Genomic DNA, 19,830 nt, shown 5'->3' on the forward strand with positions numbered 1-19,830 from the left:
TTCATCCTTCCATAGCTTTCTCCCAGGGATGCTCTGTTGCCCAGGAAGCGAGAAGGAAATCATTGTCTTCCTCCTCTTCCTTGCCCACCTCCTGCCTACCCCCGAAGCGCGGGCCGGCATTCCCAGAGCCTCGCTGGTCTGGCCCAGGCGCTAGTCCAGTGTTGTCCTGCCGGCTGAAGCCGTGGCTCTCCTGCACTCCCTGCTTCTGGCCCTGGCCCCGCCCCTAAATGTCAGCGCTCCTGGCCTTCCTCCCTGACCTGGACCATCCCCAGTAACTCACACCTCTCACACTGTCTCCATCACGACAACTCAGTGCTGCCTGTGACAGAAGACAATGGAGACAGGGTGTGGTTGTGAAGTGTGTAACACTTCATTTGTAAAACCAGGCACAGCAGACCCCCGCTCAGCACAGCAGACCCCCACTCAGTATAGTAGACCCCCACTCAGCACAGCAGACCCCCACTCAGCACTCTGTGCTGTCCTGACTCTGTGCCTCGGCTCCGCTGCTGATTCACCTGGGGCAGCCTGCCCACACCCATTCTCCCGATTCTTTTCAGGCCTAGCAGCAGGCACTGTTATGCCCACGGGTCCTTGGCCTCCACTCCCAGTCAACACACTCTCTCCCTCTTCTGGACCCCATCACCCTCTACCAGTCCCGCACGCAGCAGGTGCACCAATCACCTTCTCCCTCATAGCCATGTGAGCTTCATCCTGTCAATCCTCCAGCACCGGGACCACGGTCCTGGCCCATGAGGCTTGTTAGCCTCGGTGCCTGGGATGTAGTGACGTGCAGTAAGAATTTCTGTTGAGTCAATGAATGAATGCACTGACAGGTCTCTCAGTCCCATGCTCTGAGGTCCACAGGTCTGTGTGCTGGGTATGAGACCCATCCAGGAGCAGACAGGAGGAGGGAGGAGAGAGAGGTGGCCGCTGGCTGCAGAGTCGGCTGCAGGCATGCAGTGAGGGGGCCTTGGGGCAGTCTCTCAAAACTCATTTTTAATTTGCCCAAGATGTGACTGGCAGTCCAAATCACAGGTGGGCAGGTGGAGACGGGGAAGCAAAGGAGATGGTATGTTGCAGGGCTCCCTGGTGCTGGGAAAGGTGGGACTCCAGCTGATCTGAAGGGGTCCTACAAATTGGCATTCTGGGCCCAGAGTAGCCCCAAGGGAGTGTCAGGGAGAACAGCAGGCCATGGCCAGGAAAGCACCAACCATCGCCCGTCTCCCTGCAGCCCTCACTGCACTGCCCTGGTCCAGGCCCCATCATAAGACCACGAGTCTCTAACAAACCTTCCTACACCTTCAATAGAAAAGCATTTTCACCTCTGCAGCTTCCCAGTCCTGCGCACAGAGGGCACCTAGGAGAAGGAAGAGAGCTGCGGGCACTGAAACACACAGAGCCCATCCTCTAGGACAGCAGGGAGTTTCAATGAATCCAATGAACTGGGGACACAGGGGTCTCTCCTTCCACCTGAACAAAGCACCCATTCCATGCCAGGCACTGTGCACCCAGCTACGCAGGGTGACGCAGGAGGGTGAGATGCCACTATGGCCTCTGGGGGCCCTGGCCCAGCAGGGGAGAGGAGAACACATCACGATGGGGCCATGAACACGCAAAGCAGGAGCCCAGAGCAGGCGGAAGGCAACCTGGTGTGGACGGAATCGGAGAAGGCATTCCCAAGAGGTGACATCAGGGTAGGACGCACCAGGTGGAGAGGAGTGGACAAGGAGAGACGTCTTACTCAGAGGAACGGCCAAGTGCAGACCAGCAGGTAGCTCACCCATCCTGCAGGTGTCCAAGACTGACCTGACACTCAGGTTCCCTGCTCTAGAGCCCAGTGGGATGGAGAGAAGGGCAAGGGAATTCAGACAAGGTATATATTTAATATACATGGGCCGGGCCAGAAGGCCCCAGGAGAGACCATTCTGCAGACCCTATCAGGCCTCTCCAAGGTCCATAGAGCCCCAGGGAGGCAGGGCTGCCCAGAAAGGGGGCCAAAGCCTGAAGGAGACACTTCTGAGAGTAGGACCTAAGACATCGGCCACAGGGCCAACTGGGAGGGGGCTCCTGGCTCTACTGTGGTGGCGTCCAAGACTCCCACAGCCCCACTGAACAGCCCCACTCCCACCGTGGGAAAGTCCTTTGTGGGGAGCAGATTTGGAGGAGGAGGAACCAGAAGGTGGCCAGGAGGCAGGGTTCCTGGCCCTTCTCGACTGCCAACTGGCTGTGGGGCTGTGGACATGCTGCTGTCGTCACCAGGCCTCTGGTGGCTTGGGTTTAGGAAGATCTTGGAGGGTCTTTCAAGTCCTGACATACAGATACCCACGTAGGGACCCAACTGGCTACCATCTCTGGGGTTCCCTAAGCCTTCCCCCAAGGAAGAAGGAAGGACAGAGGAGGACAGATATCAGCAAAATAACCTTGCCTCTCTCTCTAGGGTGTATCTAGGGTGTACAGGCTCCCCCCACCCTTCCTCCCATCCAGGCTCAGCTCTCTGTCCCTGTGATCACTCAGGGACTCCCTTCTATAGCTATGGGTGCCCCTAACACCCTACAACCCCACAAGGGCCACCACAAAGCCACTCAATCAGAGATGGTCCAAGCTAGGGGAGCTGAGAGACAGGGGACAGATGTGGGCTGGGAAGGAGGGGAGGCACCCATGCCAGCGCCAGGCAAGCCAAAGGCAGGGGCGAGGGCTTATTCACTCGACACTTCCAGCTCCCAGCATGGGATAGCAGGCGCTCATTAAAAACATTGTGCCGGGCGCGGGGGCTCACGCCTGTAATCCCAGCACTTTGGGAGGCCGAGGCGGGTGGATCACAAGCTCAGGAGACCGAGACCATCCTGGCTAACGCGGTGAAACCCCGTCTCTACTAAAAATAAAAAATATTAGCTGGGCATGTTGGCGGGAGCCTGTAGTCCCAGCTTCTCGGGAGGCTGAGGCTGGAGAATGGCGTGAACCCAAGAGGTGGAGCTTGCAGTGAGCCGAGATCGCGCCACTGCACTCCAGCCTGGGCGAGACTGCAAGACTCCGTCTCAAAAAATAAAAAATAAAAAATAAAAACATTGTAATTAAAACTGAATCAGAGGCCCTTCCTCTTCCATTTCTCTGAGAAGAAGCCTGGAGAGTGGTAGAGGTTGGACCCCTTTGGAGGGTCTATTTCTCCTCCTTTCCTCCTGGGAGGCTCTCTCAGCTGTCCTGCCCAGACTGACTTAGTCTGTAGGCCTCCAGCCACCTGCCAGGCAGCCTCCCCAGCCCCCGGATTTGTAACGCCTAACATTCGTGCAGCATTCCTCCATTGACCAAGCACTTTCGCATGTATCATGTCACATACAGATCACCCGTATCTCCACTGAGATCAAACCAAGATTTGAGCAGGCCCCCGATGGTGAGACCACAGAAAACCAGGCTGGGGCTACAAGAAACCAAGCAACTGATGGCTCGGCAAACTGCAGAAGAAAAAGAATTAAATGGGCCTCAGAATCATCAGAGCTGATGGTGAAGGGCGCTGGGTGGGGTTCCCAAAGCCACGGCTTTGGACCTTATGACCACAAGGAACCACAGTGGGAGTCCTGGGAAGGTTGCCAGCGTCCTGCCGAGTCAGCCTCTCCCCAGATGGGCCGGTCCAAGAGGCTCAGGATGAAGGGTGCATGCAGGAGGCTGGTAGGGTCTGGAGGACCTGACAGATGGCACAGCCCCGACTGGCTGAGCTGCCCGCCGCTCTAGCATGAAATTGAGCGATTGTCTGCAGAGCAGGACCCCGAGCCCCCTGCTCGCAGCCACTCAAGCATGCCCAGTGTCATTAGGAGCTGCCCAAGGGTGACAACAGCACCTCAGCTCCAATCAGGAGGGGAGCTAAGTGGAGGGAGCAGGACATGGAAGAGCTCCCCACCCAGTCGCCAGGAGGGCATTTGGAGGTCAGCTGCTCCTGAGCAGGGGAGCCCACAAGGGAGGGGGAAGGAAGCAGAAAGAGAAGGGGAGGACTTCCATAGCCAGAACAGGCACACGCACTTCTGCAATGGGTGCCCAGGAGGGACTTGAAACCCCGCCAGGCTGAGTCCCTGGTCAAGCCTGCGTCCCTGGTCAAGCCTGCATCCTGGCACTGTGGATGTGCACTGTTAACCCTAGGAGCCTGCTGCCCCACTTAGACGGGTGCCTCACTGCCCCACACACAGCCAGGACTTGTTACCCCTGCACCTGCACCGAGGCTGTGCCCCACTGCCTGTTCTTCAGACCCTACAGCCTGCAAAGCAGGTATAACACTGTGATGTAACAGGGGTTTAACACTTGCAAGATGAATGCCCAAATAAAGGAACTGGTGAAGAATGACCCCCGGCAGCTCCTCCCTGCCTCTGGGGTCCCTGATCGAAAGGGAGGACCCTCCCTCCCTGGCCTCAGCTGAGTCATTTCCCATGCCACTTCCGGTGCCATGGTGCTCCCCCCACGCCTCAGCCACACACCCTCACCTGGACAGACGTGCAGGTGGTGATGACACTGGTCCCCAAGCTGGTACTGTCACTGAGGTCATCTGGCAAAGAAGGCGTCTTCTCCACCCGAGGGGCCTGGGTGGCCTGGAACGAAGGGCCTTTTGGGGACACGTTCACATCCGTGCCGTTGCCAAAGGCCTGGATGGCGTTCCCTGGGATGGGGGTGAGGGTAGATGCAGAGAAGTCAGAACCCACGTCCGTCACTCCTGTCCCTGCTCCTCACCCTCCTCACCCTCACCAGCCCCTTCCCTGGAATGGTCCAGAAGCCACGACAGGGCATAGCACAGCCAGATTCCCTCTGCTGAACCTCTTTTTCAGATATCTACAAAGGTCTCACAGCTACAGAATATAGCAAGAGAGAGGTTAAAAAACACAGAAGCCAGAATAGCAAGAAGTGTACATGATGGGGAACACAGAAGAAAAAAGGAGAAAAAGAAGGGGGTGGGATGCAGGGGAGCCTAGGGGAGGAGGGGGCCACCTCCTCTGCATGGTGCCACCAGCCACACCTCCCAAAGCTCCTCACCCCCAGCTCCCTAGTCACAGGCTCTTCCGGCCCCTGTGCCTCCTCGGATGTTCCCAGCTCCCCACCCTGGCATGCAGGGGTCCCACATTCAGCCCTCTGCCCACTCCACATCACAGGCTCTCCCTGGGTGGCCTCTGCTCCTCCCACACCATCCAGAGAGGTGCCCAGAAAATCTCCGCCTCCACGAGCCACACACATCTCAAACTCGTTATGTCTAAGCCTGGGCTAGGCGTCTCCTCCTACCCTTGTCAACGCTCCTTTCCCTTTGACCCCTCATATTGCAGCCTTGAAGGTATCATCTCTTATCTACCCAGGTCCCCCATGTCAGAATCCTGAGGGTCACCCTTGGTGCCTCCCTGCACAAGCGCTGGCAGCCCGCTGAGCTCACCTCCTAAAGATCCCTCCACCCCATCTCCCATCGCTGTTCCCCTCCCACTGCTCTGGTTCACAGCCACCACTGTGTGCCCCTGTGAGCAGCTACTATGGCCTTCTGATGGGCCTCTCTGTGTCAGGTCACCTGTCGGAATTGATTCACTCTGACTCCCGCTGCCTCACAACACAGGCAGATTCACTTTCTGGAATGCTGATCTGATCTCACACCCTTGCTGACATTCCTTCAAACACCCACAGCACCACTGTCACCCCTGCCGGACAAGAAGATCTAAATGCCTCAGGCCTGCAAGGCCCTGCATGACAAGGATGCTATCTACCTGTCCAGATAACTCTTGCCACTCTGGTCATCTTCAGTGCTATGTAGCAAGGCTACATGATTGGCAGTTCCCTCCACCCGCCATGGTCTTCTGTGGAGCCCAGGACCTCTGCCCAGGGTGGACTGGCAGGCGCCCCCGCCTCTTCAACTGACCGATGGCCAGCTAACCATCCACAGATACATTCTCCAAGAAGACTTCAGGGCCTCCCTCTTCCTGGCTGACTTGGGCATCCCCACCCTGAGCTCCTCAAGAACCCTGTGCAGACCCCCCGCCCAGAGCAGCTCACTTGCACTGTGATCATGAGTGACCCCTCTCAGTCTACCTCCATCAGGCACCTCCTCAAAGACTTGGATCCCTGAATCTCCAGTGCCACACAGAGAGGGAGGAACAGAAGGATGGAGAGATGGACAGAATAAATCATGGAGGGAAGGAAAGGGGGAAGAAATCTTCAGGTGGGCATGGATGGCAATGGGTGCTGGGCTGGAAAGATCAAAGGCAGACTGAGCTAGACTGTGGCTAACCTCTCTCTGGCTTCTGGGTTAGGAGTTTGACGATGTGAAAAGGAAGTCGATTCTAGGGGGAAATAAACTCGTTAAAGGGAGACATGACAGATGCCAGCGATCCTCATGAGAGGGCTCAGTCTCCAAAGGAAAATGGCTGAAGCTGTCCCAATAACAGACCAGACCAAATAACAGGCTTGACATAGGTTCAAGGCCTCTGGTGATAAACTGAGGCTGGCCTACTGACAGCTCTGGTGTGAATCTCCAAAAGCTCAAAACCTAAGGTCCCCACGGGCAACACCCATGGCGGAGAAGCCTCATCTACATCACCAGCCATCCCCACAGAAGGAGATGGGAATGGCTAGGACAGACTCCAGGAGGGGTGGGAGGGGCTGCTGGGGTTGGGGAGAACATCCAGAACTTACGGAGGCATGGGTTCTCGGTGAAGTCCCTGAGGAACTTCTCACACTCCTCCTCCATGTTCCCGCTGCCACGACAGCTGCACCAGGGGGACACCACGATGCCAGCGGGGCTGGAGTCCACATAGTTAGGTGTCATGTCAAACCCTGGGCAGGAAGAAAGGTGGGGGAGAGGAGAGAGGTACGGTGGGGCCTTCCCCTTGGGCCCACAGACCAACCCCAGGCACAGCAGGGCAGAGGCGTGGTACCCATCCTCTGACCTGGCCCCAAAACACACATCCATCCCAACCACACTCCTAACTCTGAGCATGACTATCCCAGGGACCATATTCAGCAGGGGCAGAGGGGCCAGCAGCATAGAGGACACTGGGCTCCTTGCCACCAGGAAGGCAGAGAAGATGCCCTGGAGCCCCTCCCAGAGTGTGGGCCCTTGCTTTCTCCTTCACCAACAAGCAGCCAACATTCTCAAATCAGGGTGAATGAGGCTCACATCCTGGGATCAGACCCCAGTGCCGACATTTATCAGCGAGGTGAGCCTGTGCAAGTCACTCAACTTCTCTACAGCCTCAGTTTCCTCATCTATAAAATGGAGATGATCAGCACCCCGCTAGCAAGAGCTGTTGGGAGAATTCAGTAAGACAGTCCATGTAAACTGCTCAGTGCAGAGCCTGGAATGTCAGAACCATGCAATAAATATTACCTTTGCTTCTTTTTTCAAAAGCTTTAGGAGGCCCCTGGGGCCCTCCTTCCCCCATGATAAAGAGCTAGGTCCTCCGCCTTGTTACAAAACTGCCTTTCCCCTGGTTTCCCCTCGCAGCTCTCTCTGAATCTGCTGCAGAGAAGGCCGGGCTCAGGCTGTTTCCCCCAGCTGGCCCTGAGCTGGGCTGCGGCCCCTGCCCTGCTGAGATGGGGGCAGCAAGGACCCACAGAGCCCAGGTGTGCAGGAAGAGCTTACCAATCATGCCAGCATAAGAGCCCAGACACGCCTGGTAATTGTCCGCAGGGCAGCTGGTGACCGTCTGGTAGGAGGCTCGACAATTGGCATGGAAGTCGGCCAGCCGGGACCTGGTGGTGGGTAGAAGACGCAATAGAGAAAACAGGGGTTCACTCTAGCTGCCTTCTGTCTCCTCTGTCCTGCCAGTGGCATCTCCTCCCTGCAGCTTCCCAGGGTGGAAGAAGCCAGGAAGAGGGAGGGGAGGAAAGTTGGGGGAACCAAGTCTTTGCCGGGGCTCAATCTGTGAGCTTCTTGAGGACAGAGACTTCCCGGAGAGACAGGCACATAGTGAAGCTTAAGAAAAACCCAGCCATTGGCTGACAAAAAGGACCCCTCAAGGCACAGAAACAGCCTGCTCTAAATGGCTCTTTTAGGCTGGAGCCGAGTGGGTTTGTGGAGAATGCCTGGACCCCAGGCAGGAAAGCTGGGTCCACCTTCTGAGAGGCTGCAGTCCTGGATGAGCCTGCCCAAGTCCTTCAACCCGGCACTGCAAAATCCCACCAGCAAAACAGGTGACTAGTCCCTTCCCTAGATGCTTCATAGGACCTATCTGAGGGTCAAGGAAGCCAGTGGCCAGGGAGGCAAAAGAGTCTCCCTGGGTGAGACATGCCACGGGCATCCTCCCCTGGTCTCTTCTGCATTAAGCCAGAGCAAAGGCTCCTCTGCCATCCCTCTACCCCTACCCTAATCCCACCAGGCAGAAGCGGCCTTCCCTTCCCCTGGTGATGGTAACACGCCGCCACCCATTCCCCTCTGTCAGCATCGATGACACTGCATCAAAACTCCTTGTGCACAGCTCTATGTTCCCCACTGGGCCATGAGCCACTTGAAGGCAGACAGTGTCTGAGCTGGGTCTGTCCCCAGCCCTCAGCTCCAGACCTAGACATGGAAGGTTCCATGGAACACGGGGAATCCAAGTCTAATATGCATGGCCATCTCCATTCCTTCCTCTTCCTCCTGCCCTGGGCCCTGGCCAGGAATGTTACCAACAGCCTGGGCTGGGGGAGGATGCTCCCCCTCTGCCATGTCAAGTGACAATCATCACCTTCTACAGGTGAGTGTCCTTTGCCACACACACAGCCCTCATGTATCATATCAACTATGTCTCACATCAGCTCCAAATAGCTAGTAATAAGGTCTGTTCACGGGCATTTCCCAATGATGGGAACTAAGTAGGACTTCAGTCGCCATGCACTCCATGAGAATTCTATGGTGACTCGACAAGCTAGCTGCAGGATGGACCAGAACCCAGGTCACCCAAATCCCTTGACCACATCCTTTGCACATATAGCACCTCATGAAGCCATCTCCGAGTTCACCACAGGTTCAGCTCCCCTGGTTCTCCACTGGAACCCTGTCCCATTTGAGAAAGGAACAGGTAGAAGGAGAGACAGACAGAAGGCTGAGAGGGACTGAGCCAGCCTGAGACAGGAGAGAGAATGCAGGCTTTCCACCGGAAGGTGCTGGTGCCTGCTGAGGGGGCCCCCACCATGCAGACACGGGCTGAGTATGTCCCACCACTGGACAAATTCGTTTCTCTGGAGGCCCCCGCGATCCTGAGGGATGGTTCTGAGAGGAGGAAACCCTCCTGGGATGTGCCCCAGGCCCCTGCAGGCTAAGAGAAGGCCATGGGTACCAAACCAAGAGTCAGCTCAGCTCTGCCCTAACTCACTGGGAGACCATGCCCAAGTTCCCTGCTTCTCCGGGACTCTAGTTTCTTATGTATCAAATGAATAAAAAGTACTCTAATTAGCACTTTAAACGGCACTTTAACAGTTTGGGATGATTAAAAAGTTCTGGAGATGGATGGCAGTGAAGGTTCCGGAACCATGTGAATATACTTAATGCCACTGACTTATACACTTACATGGTGCATTTTCTGTTATGTGTATTTTACCACAACGATGGTTTAAAAGGTACTTTCATATCCATCTTTTATCATTTAACCCTCACAAATGCTCCGTGAGATCTGACAAGCAGTTATTATTATCCCATTTTATAGATGAAGAAGTTGAGCCTCAGAGAAGCTAAACAACCTTGCCCCCAAGATCACAGAGTCACTGAGTAGCAGAGCCAAGACTCAAGTCTAGAGCTCCAACAAGGTGGGCGCCATTTCTGGCAGGCCCCAGTGCTCCTGTGTGGCAGGAGGGCCTGGAGCCCTTGAAGGCCCTTCCAGAGCCATCATTCTGCAGCCCAGGAAAGCAATGTCTTCCACAGGAAATGAGGAGGAAATCTGCAGTTATCCCTGCCTTCTCTTCTGCCCATAAATGCACCCTCTGCTTCCTCAAAACAAGCAGCAGGAGCATTTCCAAGCAATCCTTCACCCCTGCAGGAGACGACTCCATCTTAGATGTCAAAACCCACATCCATCCCCCTCCGCAACCAGCAAATGAGAGAGAGTGCTATGAGAGGGGAAGGTGGGAGTCTCCATTCATGTCCCAGACATCCAGAGATCCAAGAGGTGGCTTGAGAGGGGACAGAGACTCTTAACAGGTAGATGGGATTTAGAGACAAAATCTGTTGAGTTCAATTATATGTCCCCCACAAAACAAGTTGCAATTTTAATCCCCAGGACCTATAAACATGATCTTATTTGGAAATAAGATCTTTGCAGATGTAATCAAGTTAAGATGAGGTCACAGTGGATTAGGGTGGGCCCTAAATCCAATGACTGGTGTCCTCATCAGAAGAGAAGAGATAGGCACACAGGAAGAACGCCATGAGACAGCAGAGGCAGAGATAGGAGTGATGAAGCCAGAAGCCAAGGAATGCCCAGGGCTGCAGCAGTGCCTGAAACTAAGAGAAAGAGAAAGGCATGCAACAGACTCCCTTTCAGCCTTCAGAGAGGGCATGGCCCTGCCAACACCTTGATTTCAGACTTCTGGCCTCCAGAACAGTGAAAGAATAAACTTCTGTTGTAAGCCACCCAGCTTGTGGTACTTTGCTACAGCGGCCCCAGGAAACGAATGCAGCCCTTTCAAAGATTTCACTGTTTGCTTTGGCCAAATGTCTCCCTCCAGAAGAAGCTAAGGGAATATGATCAGGTCCGAACACCAGAGTGGGCTGCAGGTGGGCAAGAAGATAAAGGCAGGACCTAGCTCCTTCAGGGTGTGGGACAAGGAGGCCACTGGATAATGAGCAAAGCCGCTGGTTCCCATCCTCTCCCCACCAAAGGGCACCAAGCACCAGGCCTTAGCTCTAATGCAAGAGTCCATTCTAATGCCAGGCCATCGCGCATCAGGCCCAGCTCTCTCCTGACCCACCAGTCCCTCCCCATGAAGCCCTTCCCACCTAGCTGTGTGGATTTCTTCCATTTCCATATTCTAGCTACACACACATAGCCTGGACCAGGCAACTGAAAGATTCATTGCATGAGCAGTTCCTGATTTTGCCCTACTGGGTTTTTCCAACTAGAACACACATTCTCAGAGTGGCAGATTCCATTGATTTCCTCATCCATATCCTCCACAGCTGCTCCCCTGGGCAGGTGTAGATAGCCATGCATCCTTTCTCCAAATACACATCGAGCCCTGCCGCGTGGCTAACAGACAAAAGATGGGAATGGCAAGCATGGACGCCACATCAGAAAGGAAACTCCAGCTAAGGGGCCGGGGTAGTGTGCCTGGGGGCCAGGGACTGAGGCAGTGGGAGGTCATTGCTTGCTTATCTCCCTGGGGGAGCACACTGCCCACCACAGCAGACCAGAGGGCCCACACACTCTCTGCAGGTACTGGGAGCCTCCCAGGCAATGCCAGTTCCCACCCAGTGCACAGGGAGCCTTGCTTCCCTCCCGCAAGGCCAGTTCTCCCATCCCTGACATTGGGAACCCTCAGGACCTCGACTGGCCTCACCATCCATGCAGCTTCTCAAACGCCTCCAGCCCCACACGCTGGAGAAGGAACAGCAGCATGAATGGGGAGTACATGGCTTCTTGTTCCTTTGCCCTTTGGGAAATCCCAAATATTTCCCTGACGGGCCACAAGGAGAGCAGGGCCATAGGGAGAGAGGCGGGAGTAGAGGAAGCCAGCCAGGAAACAGAGGTGAAAGCATCCAGACCCAGGTGGGGCTGGCCAGAGGGACTCCTCAGGGAAGAGGAGAGGGGCAGACCCAGCCACGGGGGAAGGAGTGGGTATCTGTCGCATGGCCACGCTCGGTCTCTCACTCACTGGCTGTGTGACCTTGGGCTGGCCTGTCATGTCTCTGGGGCTGTGTCCCCAGTGAACAAACAGGGAGAGTCACGCCTGCCAACCTCTCGCCTTGGGCTGCGACAGAGAGCTAAGGAGACAATGCGTGAGGGCGCTTGGAATGGCAGGCGCCCGATGGAGAGAGGAGGCACCATCCTCATCTTCCTTCTCTGCCTAGCGCTGTGCCTACCACTGCAAGTGCACAGCAGGAACAGCTTTCCCTGGTGTCTGATACAGAAGGAAAAACAGACCCACTTATCCTGCAAGGTGGATCTCGGTCCCACACAGGGCAAGTGAGCGCATCAAGGAGACGGGGCTCCCTCTCGCTCTTCCGTTCTACCATACCCCAGCCTGCTGGAAACCAGGGCCTCCTGACCCCACTGTCCTTCTCCACGCCATGCTGGGGACACAGGAAGAGGCACACAGCCCTCGAAGCAGGGCAAGGCACTCAGGGCCCCTTGGCTAGGCCCCCGGGTGACCACTGACAAGAGCACCCCCTCACTCCTCTGAGGTTATGACCTACTTCTTTCAAAGCAGGCCTGATTGCTGGTGCCAGGACCTTGGAGAGCTATTCATAGCAAAGGGAGGGCGAGAACACAGGCCTGAGCCCGGCAGACAGCAAAGCGTACGGCAAAGTGAAGAGAAGCAGCTAAGCCTTCTGTTCCTCCATTGCGCCATCCTCAGCGTCCAGCAGCCTTGGCAAGATAAAGTGACAAATGGAGCTATTTAGGAGGACACAGAGTCCAAGCCCAAGGCTCCAGGAGGCCTTTGATTGCTAAAGTTTCTCTCTGCCCCTCCATGTGTGATCAAGTCCACAGTAGTGGGCTCCCTCTGCGAGCATCAGAGACCACGTGGTATAATTTCCTTCAAGCCCTGGACACTGTCCCACTCCAGCCATGACCCCTCGCCCCAGCACTGCTAGGCAAACTTCTCCAAGGCAAATGTTATGCTTTTCATAATACAAGGCTGCTGGTGATCTCTCTGCCTTCTCTAGACCAAACGTCACTCTTCCCTCCAACACCAGGAGGTCACTCCTGGACTCTGGTCTTGCTGCTGAGAACAGACTTTTCCTGGATCAGCCCTATCACTTTGCAGGTTCCTGCCTTTTAAATCCCTTGTAAGAGAGATGGCATAAAAGAAGGCATGAGAGACAGAGAGAAAGAGAGAGAGGAACAGATAGGAAAAAAACAGAGAGCCAGCAAGAGAACCAAAATGAAGAGGAGCCAAGTCCATCTCGGCTGCGACCAAGCTAAGTCTGCCAAGTGAGCTCAGGGCAGCAGGTGGATCTGTCTGGAAAACACAAACCCTCTCTGGGCGTGTTTCCTTGGCAGCTGTAGCCTGTTCAGTTGCAGGAAAGCAGCAGCAGGAGACAGGGAGACAGAGAGAGAGAGAGACACTTGACCCCCAGTTGGATGAAAAGGTTGCCATATTAAACGACGAACGTGTAGGTTCATTTGAATTTCAGACACAATGAATATCTTTTTTTAGCATAAGTATGTCCCACATAATATCTGGGAAATACTTATGCTAAACAGTTTTTCTTTTTTATCCAGAGTATTTATTTAACTGGGCATCCAATATTTTTATTTGTTGGATCTGGCAACTCTGTTTTGTTCTGTTTTGTTTTGTTTTGTTTTGTTTTTGAGATGGAGTCTTTCTCTGTTGCCCAAGCTGGAGTGCAGTGGCTCGATCTCGGCTCACTGCAGCCTCCACCTCCCGGTTTCAAGTGATTCTCAGCACCTCCACCCCACCCACCATAGCTGGGATTACAGGTGTGCGCCACCATGCCTGGCTCATTTTTGTATTTTTAATAGAGATGGAATTTCACCTTGTTGGCCAAGCTGGTCTCAAACTCCTGACCTCAAGTGATCCACCCACCTTGGCCTCCCAAAGTGCTGGGATTATAGGTGTGAGCCACAACACCCAGCCTGGCAACAGTACTTGATGAACACATAAGCCTCCAGCAAAGGGGAAGAGAGCAGGGCTGAGCGTGCAAAGATCAAGCCACACAAGCAGAAGTCATCTAGATTTGCGTGGGTACAGGTGGACTTTCTATAGGTCACTGGTTCTCAAAGTGTGGTCCACAGACCAAAAGCATCATATCAACTGGGAACTTCTTAGAAATACAGATTCTCTAGCTCCACCCTATCTCCCTGCCTGGTTCCGGACAAGCAATATCTGAAATTCCAGGAGCAGAGTCCAGCAATCTGCACCTTAACAAGCCCTCCCAGTGATTCTGAGGCAGGCTGAAGTTTGAGAATGTGGCCACCTGCACAGGTTTCAGAGCTGGGCTTGTGGGTACCTTTCAGACCTCACCTCCTAGTCTCAGCTTTAAATATCCACATTTTATGGCTTACCCATAAAAAAAAGCAGTGCTTTGCGCCACAGCCGGAGAAAGCCCACAGTTACGTGGCAAAGAGTGCACGTGTTTGTGTACAAACACACACACACACACCTATCGCCACGGAGACACACAGTTACACTTGGATACATACTTCCCAGCACTATGCTTTGGTCTTCATCAACAGGAAGTATACAGGAAATTGTTGTTAATGAAACCTCCCCTGGTCCAGGCTGTAAACACCTTCCCAAGAGCATACTTTCCCAAATTTGTCTGATGTAGAATAATACTGGGGAACCCCAAAACTTTCCAATGCTGATCAATACATACTGGTCTGAAGTTCTTTTTTTTTTTTTTTTTTTTTTTGAGACAGGGTCTCACTCTGTCGCCAAGGCTGGGCAGTGGCACAATCTTGGCTCACTGCAACCTCCACCTCCCAGGTTCAAACAATTCCTGTGCCTCAGCCACCGGAGCAGCTGGAATTATAGGTATGCACCACCATGCCTGGCTAATTTTTTTTTGTATTTTTAGTAGAGATAGGGTTTCGCCATGTTGCCCAGGCTGGTCTCAAACTCCTGGCTTCAAGTGATCCACCCACCTCAGCCTCCCAAAGTGCTAGAATTCCAGGCCTGACTGAAGTTCTCGTTTATCAGGTGATACCTGTTATGTTACTGCCATGGAAACCAGGTTTATCCTGGTTGCAGAAGTGAAACAGGAGGGGGAAGAAAGGGAGTTGACATTTACTGAGGACCTACTATGTGTCAGGCGCTATTATCTCATTTAATTTTCTGAACAATCCCATGAAGTAGCATATTTCATAATGAGGACACAGAAGCTCAGAAAGGCTGGATTGCACAGTCACACAACCTGCAGCCAGCACACCAGGCCAGGTACGGCGGCTGACACAAACAAGGGTGGCCACCAGCACTGCCTGACACAAAGGAATGGGGCACTTGAATATTTCATGGAGGGTAAAAAGGGTTTCCAAGAAGTGCAAATTACTCATGATAGGTTTCATAGACAATTTATGGAAACGCGGAGAAAATGGCCTTAATAGACCCAAGTGCCTCTGGAATGGCTTTCTAACGTCCCCTCTGGCAGTGCAGGCCTTGGTTAAGTGGGTTCAATGTGATGTGACACTGAGAAAAGGGAAAATGAATGTCACCCACATGGCTGCTTTCCCACACCTCCAGGGCTCACTGTGGACAACCATCAGGTTGTCCTTTCCAGTGTCTTCCCGCCACCACTGGTTTCATGAAGTCAAGGACCAACTTGGCTCCCTTCCTTCCTGTTTATTCTTTAACTGTACAGTGGATACTTACTATTCTTTCTGCCCAGAACAGCAGCTCCCCTGGGGTGGGCTGGGGAAGAGGACTTCCTCGTTGGGCCAGATAGTTTTGTTTTTTTGAGTGTTTTTTGTTTTTGAGATGAAGTCTCGCTCTGTCACCCAGGCTGGAGTGCAATGGCGTGATCTGGGCTCATTGCAACCTCCGCTTCCCAGGTTCAGGCGATTCTTCTGCCTCAGCCTCCCAAGCAGTCGGGGCTACAGGCACGCACCACCACGCACAGCTAATTTTTGTATTTTTAGTACAGACGGGGTTTTACCATATTGGCCAGGCTGGTCTCTAACTTCTGACCTCATGATCCACCTGCCTTGGCCTCCCAAGGGCCAGGTGGTTCTATTTAAGGCTGTATGCCACCTCCTGGGCCCAGGGGAAAACATGACCTGGGCTGGGAAGCCACGGCACCCCTTTCTCCTGGCCACACTGGCCTAGAGATAAGGAAATAATGTCAGCTGGGCCCAACAGGGTCCTTGTCTAAAGTTTTCCTAATGGGGCAGGCAAGGAAAAACATGCTTTTCTTTTTGGTTCTAAGATACAACAGATGTGAACCACAATTCTAGCCTCATAATCCTAATAAGAATACACATGCAGCTAACCGGAGGGAGAAGCAGAAACAAGGTACAAGAAAAGCAAGGGGGGGAGAGAGAGAGAGAGAGAGAGAGAGAGACCAAGACCTATCTGTACATGAGTCCCTGGGATTCTCCTCTGCCCTTCCTATATTTTATTATGTAAGCCAATTGATTCTGTTTTTATTTTTCTTAAGGTAGTTAGATTTCTGTCACTTGGAACAGAAACATTCGGCCAGGCACAGTGGCTCACGCCTGTAATTCTAGCACTTTGGGAAGCAGAGGCAGGCAGATTACTTGAGGTCAAGAGTTCAAGACCAGCCTGGCCAACATGGCAAAACTCTGTCTCTACTGAAAATCGAAAAATTAGCCAGGCATGCTAGCACACACCTGTAATCCCACCTCCTTGGGAGGCTGAAGCAGGAGAACCACTTCAATCTGGGAGGCAGAGGTTGCAGTGAGCCAAGATCACACTACTGCGCTCCAGCCTGGGAAACAAAGAAAAAAAAAAAAAAAGACAGAAACATTCTTGACTACTATTTAGGTCACTCTCTAATTCTGCATGACCTCCTTTCCCATGTGGGCCAAAAACAAAACCCACAAAGGATCTGTCCAGCCCAAGCAAAAGAGCCAGGATTGCAGGAGTGTTGGAGTAGGGAGATGGCCAGAAGTACGCAGGCAAGGGGGCCCCTGGGAAATGAAGTCCCGGAGATGCTGCCCACTGACACTCAGCAGAAGAGACAACGGCTATACTGTCTACTTCTGGCCTTGAGATTGGGCTCCTCCAGCACTAAAGGGGACTTACCATGCCATAGCCAGAGATAAACGTGATGGGACTTTCCCCACTGACAAGCATGCATATGCCTCCAATAACTTGCCCACTAGGAGAGTTTTGCTCATTATAATAGTAAAAAAACACAGCCATGCATGGAGATTTTCAATGCCAATGAGACATGTAACACGTAGACTAGCAAGCACAACCCTAGCCCAAAGGACCTCCCGAAACATGCTTGCAAATAACAACACCTCACGCCCCTTCATGAATAATCAGGTAAGATTCTCATTATGAGAGTCCCCCAGCACTAGCTGCTGCTGGCTCATTCTTCTGAGCAGCCTGCTCGGTCTTGTCCTTCAAAGTGTGCTGTCTCTTTAAATAAACACTGCTACTGCTATTTTTCCAGCCAGGTCAGAAGGCTGCTCTCTTGGAGCTTACTTTATCTTCCTTCAAGAAACTCTGCTGCTTAACCCTCACTGTGCGTCACTTGGCTGAATTCTTTCTCCCAAGTTACACAAGAATCAAGAATTCCCATATTTCCCAGTAACAGGAGCACTTCAAGGAGAGCAACTTTCAAGACAGATGATGATCAAATTCATGAAAGAAGACAGAACTGGCCTTGGATTATTTCTCCAGCTTAACTTGAAAGGAACGGATCACACAGACATTAACACCAGGGAAAGCTACATTGCTATCAAAATGGCAAGGACGTAGATCGTGTCAATGTATGAAAATTTAAACATGAAATCACAATATGCAGTTAAAAAGCAGGAGACAATAGAGTTTATGCCCCCCAGTTACAAATGGAGAAAATGTTAAGTTATGAACCAACAAGATTCAGAAGTATATTTCAAAAGATGCTAATAGAAGACACTGTTCATTATGTTCATTTTTAATAAACTTGCCTTATGATTGCAATTATTTCTTTAACTTTAATTGAACTAGGCCTCAGGAATCCAGAGTTATTATAAACAATGATTTCTCTAAGCCTTCTGTTAGAAAAAATGTTACGGGTTCTGGAAGCCTCAGCAAATTCAACTGACTGTCTATCCTAAGACAAAGTGGCTGAGACAGAAAAGCCACCATCTCAGAGAAGACCTGGCTACTCTTTCCTGGGCTGCTCCAGATCCTAGGAACTGGCAGGTTGGATTAAGAGCCTAGGGCTATCCTGGGAAATGGCCACCAAACCCTTCAGGACACAACCAAGACCTCAGGGGGGCTGCTGGAAGTAGAAATCTTTGATCTCCTCCCACAAGAGGTCCTGACTTCTTCAAGAACCCCTCTACCTAGACCCTGCACAGAACCACGCCCAGCCATGAGATCCAATTTCTAAAGTCACACTGACTGTGTTTGAACCTTGGCTCAGCTCCTCTTGGCTGTGTGACCTTGAGCAGGTAATTAAAGGAGGCCTTAGTTTCCTCATCTGCAAAATGGAGGTAATAAGGCTACTTAATTGCATATTGTCTGATAGGTTTGGCTGTGTCCCCACCCAAATCTCATCTTGAATTCCCATATGCTGTGGGAGGGACCCAGTAGGAGGTAACTGAATCATGGAGGCAGGTCTTTCCCATGCTGTTGTCGTGATAGTGAGTAAGTCTCACAAGATCTGATGGTTATTATTAGGGGCAGTTTTTCTCCACAAATTGTCTCTCTTTGCCTGCTGCTATTCATGTAAGACATGACTTGCTCGTCCTTGCCTTCTGCCATAATTGTGAGGCTTCCCCAGCCACATAGAACTGTAAGTCCAGTTAAACCTCTTTCTTTTGTGAATTGCCCAGTCTCAGGTATGTCCTTATCAGCAGTGTGAAAACAGACTAATAGATAGTCCTTACAAGGATTAAATGAAATATCCAGTGAACAAATGTGCATATGTGTGTGAACAGTGCCTGCAACACAGTGGGCGCTCCCTCAATGCTCACTGATGTTGTGATTAACATTAGGAGGCTCCACCACCCAATCCTTAGCATGAGACACCATGTAGAAGGCAGGAGCTATCTCCCTTCAAGCCAAAGGGCCATGTTCTCTCTGACCTATTAACAAGCACCTCCTCTGTTAGCATAGGGCCACGCAACAAGGGTTCGTTACCATCACTGAGTGGTAATCGCGCAGTTCTCTGACATTGGAATCATTGCTCCATTTTGCTAAGGAAATAGAGCCCTAGAGAGGTTAATTAACTCACAACACAGCAGCAAGGCCAGAAGACTTAGGTTCAAATCCTAGCCACAAAGCCAGTGGGTTTTCTGGTTTTTCCCTTCTGCCGTGCTCTCCCCAGCCCCCAACTCTGCCCAGCCCCCTACCCATCCCCCTGTCCCAGTGTTCTGAAGCCACAGAATAAAGGTTTCTTTCTCTCCTGCAGCCATCCAAGGGAGTCACTGTGGTGCCACCTGCCTCCTTGGCCCCCCCTTGCCATCCAGCCTGGAGCTCACTCAGTGTCCCCTCTCTCCTCTGGGGGAGCCATGAAGGTGAACATGGGAAATGACCTAAGAGGGCTGTGGCTGGAGCACTGAACCCCAGCTGACCAGAAGCAATCAATCAGACCCCAGCCACCAACAAGAGACCAATATGCCACCCACAGCAGGGGGTCCAAGTCTGCTCTGGAACAGGGTCAGGAGGGCCTAGATGAGACAGAGGCCAACCCAAGTCCACTTGGATCTTCCCACAGGGCCCAGAGATGGGAGCCAAGGCCACATCCTTCTCCTTGAGACCGCCATTGGACACACTCCTTCACGTCCTCCAAAAACACAAGCAGATGGGCAGATCCCCTTCTCTCCAATTCTCTCCCCAGTCCCTTCACCTATGTTCCAAACCTCTTATTACTCGGAAAGAGGAGAAAGAATTAAACGTATGCATCATTTGATTTTAATTGAAGGACTGTTCTATTTCATTGAACTGCTAAGTAAGCTGAACAAGAGATTGTGTTTACATAAGCAAACCCCGAGTCACTATAGACTTGCTGTCACATTAAGTCAATACTTATGAAGGCTCTCT

The 19,830-nt window shown here is 52.5% G+C and overlaps 1 protein-coding gene across 5 annotated transcripts in view; it reads right to left on the reverse strand.

Moving 5' to 3' along the window:
• Window positions 1-19,830, reverse strand: part of GFRA2 (GDNF family receptor alpha 2) — a 98,463-nt gene that overhangs the window by 7,009 nt on the left and 71,624 nt on the right. For all 5 annotated transcript variants that reach the window (XM_016959184.4, XM_054657278.2, XM_063816903.1 and 2 more), the window contains 3 exons: window positions 7,595-7,704; window positions 6,646-6,786; window positions 4,467-4,639 (listed from right to left, as the gene is read on the reverse strand). In XM_016959184.4, coding sequence (XP_016814673.1) covers window positions 4,467-4,639; window positions 6,646-6,786; window positions 7,595-7,704 — 424 coding nt within the window. The remainder of the gene's footprint in view (window positions 1-4,466; window positions 4,640-6,645; window positions 6,787-7,594; window positions 7,705-19,830) is intronic.

Source organism: Pan troglodytes, chromosome 7 (genome assembly GCF_028858775.2).
Source record: "Pan troglodytes isolate AG18354 chromosome 7, NHGRI_mPanTro3-v2.0_pri, whole genome shotgun sequence".
NCBI lineage: Eukaryota > Metazoa > Chordata > Mammalia > Primates > Hominidae > Pan > Pan troglodytes.